This window comes from Triticum dicoccoides, chromosome 1B (assembly GCF_002162155.2).
Source record: "Triticum dicoccoides isolate Atlit2015 ecotype Zavitan chromosome 1B, WEW_v2.0, whole genome shotgun sequence".
NCBI classification, from domain to species: Eukaryota; Viridiplantae; Streptophyta; class Magnoliopsida; order Poales; family Poaceae; genus Triticum; species Triticum dicoccoides.
Window position 1 is genome coordinate 34,422,179 of NC_041381.1, and position 6,534 is coordinate 34,428,712.

A 6,534-nucleotide genomic window follows, 5' to 3' on the forward strand; every position below is an offset into this window, starting at 1 on the left:
CCAGCAGCCGCCGCAAAAGAGAGCAGGAAGCGAGGAGGAACTCTACAAGAGAGGGCATCGAATCCGCCTCCTTCTTCCTCGCGCGGTCGTCTCCGAGGCCTCCGACATGGTAACATATGCGCCCATCCCTTCTCCGTTCTTGGTTAATCCTGCTTCTGCCGTGCCGTCGCGCACACTACCCATCCGCCTGTCCACGGTGCGCCGTAGACCGTAGTTTGTCTTTCCCCCCTGTAGAAAATGCGCAAGAACTTAGCTGTGAAATCCGTTGCCGGTGAACCCTCTCTTTATTCCGAACGAATTCCCTGAAGCTTGAGTTGGTAGTAGTTTCCGACGGTCTGTCCTCAGTCCTCGCCGTTCCAGTCGTCCAGGACAAGAAGTGGTGGTGCCTTACTAGTTATGTGCTGGCGATTCTCGGATTTTTCGCCCTAAACATGCAAGATCCCTTCATAATGCGCGTGATTCAGTGTCGATTTGGGGTCCTGGTTATGAACAGGCGGAGTAGCAGTCCTTCAGTTTTGGCCTCAAGGCCAAGAACTAATACTCCTATATACTCCCTCCGTCCGGAAATACTCGTCGGAGGAATGGATGTATCTAGATGTATTTTAGTTTTAGATACATACATTTTTATGCATTTCTTCGACAAGTATTTTCTTCGACAAGTATTTCCGGACGGAGGGAGTATATATATGGTTTTAAAGTACTATTATTATTGTTAGCTGTGCTGTGAATCTACCAAAGCTTTGGATGGATGGCGACACCATGGCCTCGTTAGTTATTTTCACACCTCAGTTGTTAATGGTGGTGCTTTAATTTTTGGAGATGTTGTTCAGTTGTCGGTGACCCATGACGTCGTCACGATTAGGAAAATCTCCGGTATGTATGTATGTATGAGATGGCCAAACTTTAGCTTTTATTATTGGATTGGAGGAGTCCTGTAGTTTAATGGTTCCATCTGTAGTTTGTTATGTCCAATGATGAGATATGGAAAGTTTGCAACTGGGATCTCTTAGAATAGCCTGTCGACAACTCCATGGAGCACATTACTGCTCGTTGTTACTTCCCAAAAAGGAATGCCGGCCTTCCTTTTTGGAAAGAAGAAGAATGAAACGAGATTATTTCAGACGAAGATGCAAGACGAGAAATCTAATTGCATTGAGCATCACCGTGATCTATGCCGCTTGGTCATGATTGTTTTACACTTATTATTAGCAGTAAGCATGTCATTGTTGGATGTGGACCTGCAAATCTCTTTATTAGCTTGTGTTATGTTGACGTTCGGCCAGCTGAGGTTCAGATCCACCGAACAGTCCCATTTCATGGAATCCCGTTTGTTCGAAAGCCACTGTCCTGACAGGCGTTTGCGATGAATTGGTTCGGTCCTGACAGGCGTTTGCGATGAATTGGTTCGGTCCTGACAGGCGTTTGCGATGAATTGGTTCGGTTCAGACGATTGCTACTGGCAACCAACTACACCTAATCTCACTCTTTAGAAAGGTGCAGCTAATTGTAGTTGCCATGTTGCAGCACCACCACCTGTTAATCAGCTGTCTGCATCAAACATTTATTCAGATGCACTACTGTTTTATTTACAAGTGCAGAAAGAGTGTAGTCCTTAATATCATGACTAACTGTCCTGCGCTTGTACTGTAGGCGAACGCGGCATCGGGCATGGCTGTGGACGACGAATGCAAGCTCAAGTTCCTGGAGCTGAAGGCGAAGCGAACCCACCGCTTCATCATCTACAAGATAGACGACAAGAAGAAGATGGTTGTTGTGGAGAAAGTCGGTGAGCCTGCCCTGAACTATGAGGACTTTGCTGCCAGCCTCCCCACCAATGAATGCAGATACGCGATATTCGACTATGACTTTGTCACCGAGGAGAACTGCCAAAAGAGCAAGATATTCTTCGTCGCATGGTTAGCGATGCCTCCATCTGTTCTTCGATTCACCGCTCGCTCTTCACAACACGCAACTGTGTAATAACAACCGATTCGCTCTGAATGTCTATGCAGGTCTCCTGACACCGCACGCGTGAGGAGCAAGATGATCTACGCAAGCTCCAAGGAGAGGTTCAAGAGGGAGCTCGACGGCATCCAGGTGGAGCTGCAGGCGACAGACCCGACCGAGGTCGGCTTCGATGTCATCCAAGGCCGTGCCAACTGAGCACCATGGCTGTGCTGCTGCTTACCTTAAGTATGAGCCTCTGATGAGGATTTAGCGTGCTCGCCGAGGCTGGTCATGAGCTGTTTACCATGAGGCAATTGTGATTTGAGTTGCCAGTATGTACCACCTAAGGAAGATGTAAGCTATGACTGGCGCGACGACAAATGTATCCTTTCTGGTTGTTGATTCGTGGATCCTGATATCCCCTTCTTGCCTGCTAAAGATCAGTTGCATCTTGATGGTAACAATTTTGGTAGATTCTATCTTGTGAGCTTTCATACTAGGATCACTGGTTCTTGAAACAAATGATGCCATGATGTCCACTGAGGCTTATTATGCAACACATTTTGATGATAAAACCAATTCAGAAATTTGTATTAGCATGCCTCATCCTCTGCTTTTTGTAAAAGAAGTATCTCACTGACAGGGGTGAATTTCAAACTGGTAAATGACAGTAACCTAGGTTAAACATCAGATGCTAAGTTTCATGGGGATGATTTGCAACATTTGTATGTGGATATGCATCAGGATGCAATGATTTTGAATGTTTTTACTTGGACATCCATCTGAAGATGGATTGGGCAGGTGGGGTAATGGAGTTCTGATAAATACTGATTTTGAACACTGCCTCCAGTAGATCAGTTTAAACAAAACTACTATGGAGAACTGGCCACGACCAGCGAATCTTAGACAATGCAGCACCTGTGGTGTAGTAAAAGATTGATGATAGTTTTGTCCAGCAGAACATACATAGTTACATACAAAAACCAGTCCAAAATTCATGGCGATTGCTACGAAATAACGCTAGGGCAGAAGTTCTCTAGCACATCACGTGCAACGGGAGATACATGGTGATAACAACACACAAGATTTATTTATGTACAGCCATCCTATTTACATAACAGAGATGCTACTGCAGAGTCTGGAGTCTCCCGCGGGCGTTTCAGGAGGCCTCAGCGGTGGAGAAATGCATCTTAGCAGCCGTCTCGAGCAGGAAGCTGCTTCCGCATTTGGCCTCTTGGCTGCTAATGCCATAGTCCAACATCTCGGTCTCAAGCTTGCCAGGATCAGCTGGGGCCTCACTACCAATGGAGGTGCCAAGGTCTTCCAGTCTGGCAAGCACAAGGTGCACAGATCAACAAACTTCATCTACAGGTGGCGCGGGAAGTTAACAGCAGGAAAAGTTCTAGCAATCTTACCCGGGAGTCTGGAGCACAGCCGGATTCTGGGCAGCATTATTGGTTTTTTTCTTGTTCCTGGCCTTCCGCTTCTCTTTCTGTTTGCTCTTGTCCTTCTTACGGGGCTTGGGCCGCCGCTGGTAACCGTTGTTCACAGAATGAGAAACGGATGAAACAGGGGGGTCATACACGTCGGCCGCCCATTTGATGTGGCGATCCTCTGCTGGTAAAGGAATCCCATTCTTTTGGCGGCTTCCTTTGATAGCAGGGATGAGCTTCACAGTTGACTGAGGAGAGAAGAGAAGGAAGATATTCGTTAGTTTCCTTATTACACAATATTAATAGCCACAAAATTATTGCTGACTATTGCTGACTTGCCGACAAAATAATGTTCCATGGAGCACATGTAATTTGTCAACATGGGGTTGATAATTAGTGAGTTGGTTCACATGAACGACAAGCAATTCTGGTTGTATACACTTCCAAATCAATGACTATAACCAACAACTGTAAAGCATACCCCAGTTGCTTAGCAATACTACAACTGCAGAAACGGACACAGCGACTTATGCAGGTCAACACTGTAATGGTGTCTTGCGGTGTCATACTTGCTTTGTAACGGAAAGAACAGACCAACCTATTGCATCACATGCAGTTTATGAAATTGTACATAGTAAGAAACATGCTATATATACATTTCCAGTTTTCCACACTAAATATCAACACATGGTTTATAATGCTCAAACAGTCACACCAAAATAGCAATGAATTGATCAACATTCTTATGAACCTCATTGGCCCACTTGCAAGTATGAGCCTCCAAAGAATGTGATGACAGGTCTGAAAACTGGATACTGCTAGTTGTGTCAGTAGTTCAGCATATAACTACACTAGCTTGAAAGTTGAAACCACTATGTACTGACAGCTGGTTGAGAACTACTCCCTCCGTTCCTAAATATTTGTCTTTCTAGAGATTTCAACAAGTGACTACATACGGATCAAAATGAGTGAATCTACACTCTAAAATATGTCTATATACATCCGTATGTGGTAGTCCATTTGAAATCTCTAAAAGACAAATATTTAGGAACAGAGGGAGTAGTTTGCTGTTAGATTTAAACATCATGGTCCTAACGACAACGCAACAGATTCCTAGTAATACATAGTAAGAAATGGATCCAAAGCACAATAATACTTGCCAATTTCCTGATAAACAATAACACATTTTAACATGAGTACTCACAGGCAAGGAAACAGAGCGCTGGTAAGTGTGCGCATCCTTCGGCAGCGCATCGTCATCGGCGGCACAACATGAGTTGTCCTGTTCTGCCTCGACGGCAGATGACGGAAACGTTGCGCACTTCTGGAGATCTTTCTTCATCCCTGAGCTGGCCGACTTGGAGAAACCCGCACACATTCCAGCCTCCGATGAACAATCGGCATCCTCCCCCTGCCGCGAAGCTCCATCCAGGGCAGACTGTTTCCCTGGAGAAATGTCGGCGCGGCCGGCGACAACGGAAGAGGTACCCGTACCATCAGGTGCCACTGCTGGCACACTCCCAAGATCACAGGATTGACCATCCATCAAGAAACCAGCTTCCTAGAACAGCAACCACAAGCTACAGACCTGCGTCCATCAAACCACAAGGCCATCATGAGCTGACTTATTAAGATTACATTAAACTAGCATCTACTCCCTCCGTTCGGAATTACTTGTCTCGAAAATGGATGTATCTAAAACTAAAATACGTCTAGATACACCCATTTCTGTGACAAGTAATTCCGAACGGAGGGAGTAGCTGACTAGCTATATTTTTCGTCCCTGCTCAGATTAAAGGTCCTAGATCCCAAATGAACGTTAAACAGCAGTATACTTAGTAATTAACAAGATTGATAGTACAACTACTGGATGCGGGTTTGCGCCAGATTTGGCGAGATTGAAAGAGAGGGGATCGGTCGGTCAGCGGCATACCCCGGTCCCAGCGCCGGCGATCCAATCCCACAACCAGAGGCACGGCAGTGACGACTGACGAGAACCAGAAAAGTCCAGCTACGAGAGTAAAGAGGAAGGGGAAGGGAAGAGAGGGGAGGAAGGGGACGGCGCGCTAGGAAGAATGGATATTGGGGTGCCAAGACCAGGGCTTGAGGCGGTGGGAGCAGCAAAGGGCGGAGGGGACGTTGAGGGCGTCGGCGTGGTCGCGGAGCAGGGGCGAGGCCCCCCGCGCCGTCCGAGGCATCGCGGACCCAACGCCGCCGGCGAGGGCCGTGCCCGGCAGATCTGGGAGGGGAGAACGAGGTGGGGGAGCAGTGGTGGGTGGGCAGGCGGGCGGAGGGAGGGATTGGGGATTTTTTTTCTGCTTCTCTCGTCGCGAACGCGAATGGAAGTCAAGTCTTCTCCAGGGAGCTTATAAATAGTGGCGGAGGAGAGTGAGGGAGTGCGGTGTGGATAAGAGGGGGACACGTGTGGTGGATGCCTTGTCGGCTTCCGCGTGCGCCCCGGGGAAGGAATCTGCCAGGGGTCATCGGGCCTTTTGTATCGGATTCGGCCCTGTCGTGGAAGCGGTTGGGCCTCCAAGAGCTAGTTTGTGCGTCATAGTGAAAGAAGGGAACCAAACTAGCGTCACGCATTTGGGGTGCCCCATCATGGGTAGATGACTAGGTGGTTTCATTTGGTGGAGAGCGTCAAGAGTGTTACTACTCACGGTTTCTAACCTGGTGCTCCTGGCTAAGCGCATGAATGTGGATGATCTTTTCATGTCTTTGCTGTGCTGAAACTGTACCTACTCGACATCCGTGTTTTGGTGTTGGTGTAGCACAGCAACTTCGGGGTCTTGTCTCTGATGCTTGTCGGCTGCGTGCGCCCCGGGGAATCTACGAGGGATCGGGCCTCCTTGTTTGCATCGGATTCGGCCCTGTTATGGAGGCGGTTGGGCTCCATTTATAGCCCTCCAAGAGACCGCAGCCCGCCAGGACCGGTTGACCGACCCCGGGGGCCTTGGCGGGCGGATTCGACCCGGGCGCCCCTATTCCTCGCCTTCAGCGAGTCTAACTTCCAGACTCGCTGAAGGGGGCGAGCAAGGTGGGCCGGCCCACGCGCCCGGGAAGTCATAGCCTGTTTTTTGTTCTTCTATATTTTCTGTTTTTGTTTTTTGTTTATACTTTAAAGTAGATAAATGTTGGATAAATATTTGAA

The 6,534-nt window shown here is 47.9% G+C and overlaps 2 protein-coding genes across 2 annotated transcripts; one reads left to right on the forward strand and one right to left on the reverse strand.

Annotated features, from left to right (window-relative positions):
• Nucleotides 1-6: 6 nt before the first annotated feature.
• On the forward strand, nucleotides 7-2,419 carry LOC119317640 (actin-depolymerizing factor 7). The gene is made up of 3 exons (XM_037592126.1): nucleotides 7-109; nucleotides 1,651-1,916; nucleotides 2,013-2,419. Exons 1-3 carry the CDS (start codon nucleotides 107-109, stop codon nucleotides 2,161-2,163), a joined length of 420 nt encoding a protein of 139 aa, XP_037448023.1. The 5' UTR covers nucleotides 7-106; the 3' UTR covers nucleotides 2,164-2,419.
• Nucleotides 2,420-2,866: 447 nt separating this feature from the next.
• LOC119317652 lies at nucleotides 2,867-5,688 on the reverse strand. The gene is made up of 4 exons (XM_037592134.1): nucleotides 5,314-5,688; nucleotides 4,585-4,968; nucleotides 3,363-3,628; nucleotides 2,867-3,275 (listed from the first exon to the last, which is right to left on the reverse strand). The coding sequence occupies exons 2-4, from the start codon at nucleotides 4,924-4,926 to the stop codon at nucleotides 3,107-3,109; spliced, it is 777 nt and encodes a 258-aa protein (XP_037448031.1). The 5' UTR covers nucleotides 4,927-4,968; nucleotides 5,314-5,688; the 3' UTR covers nucleotides 2,867-3,106.
• Nucleotides 5,689-6,534: the final 846 nt, after the last annotated feature.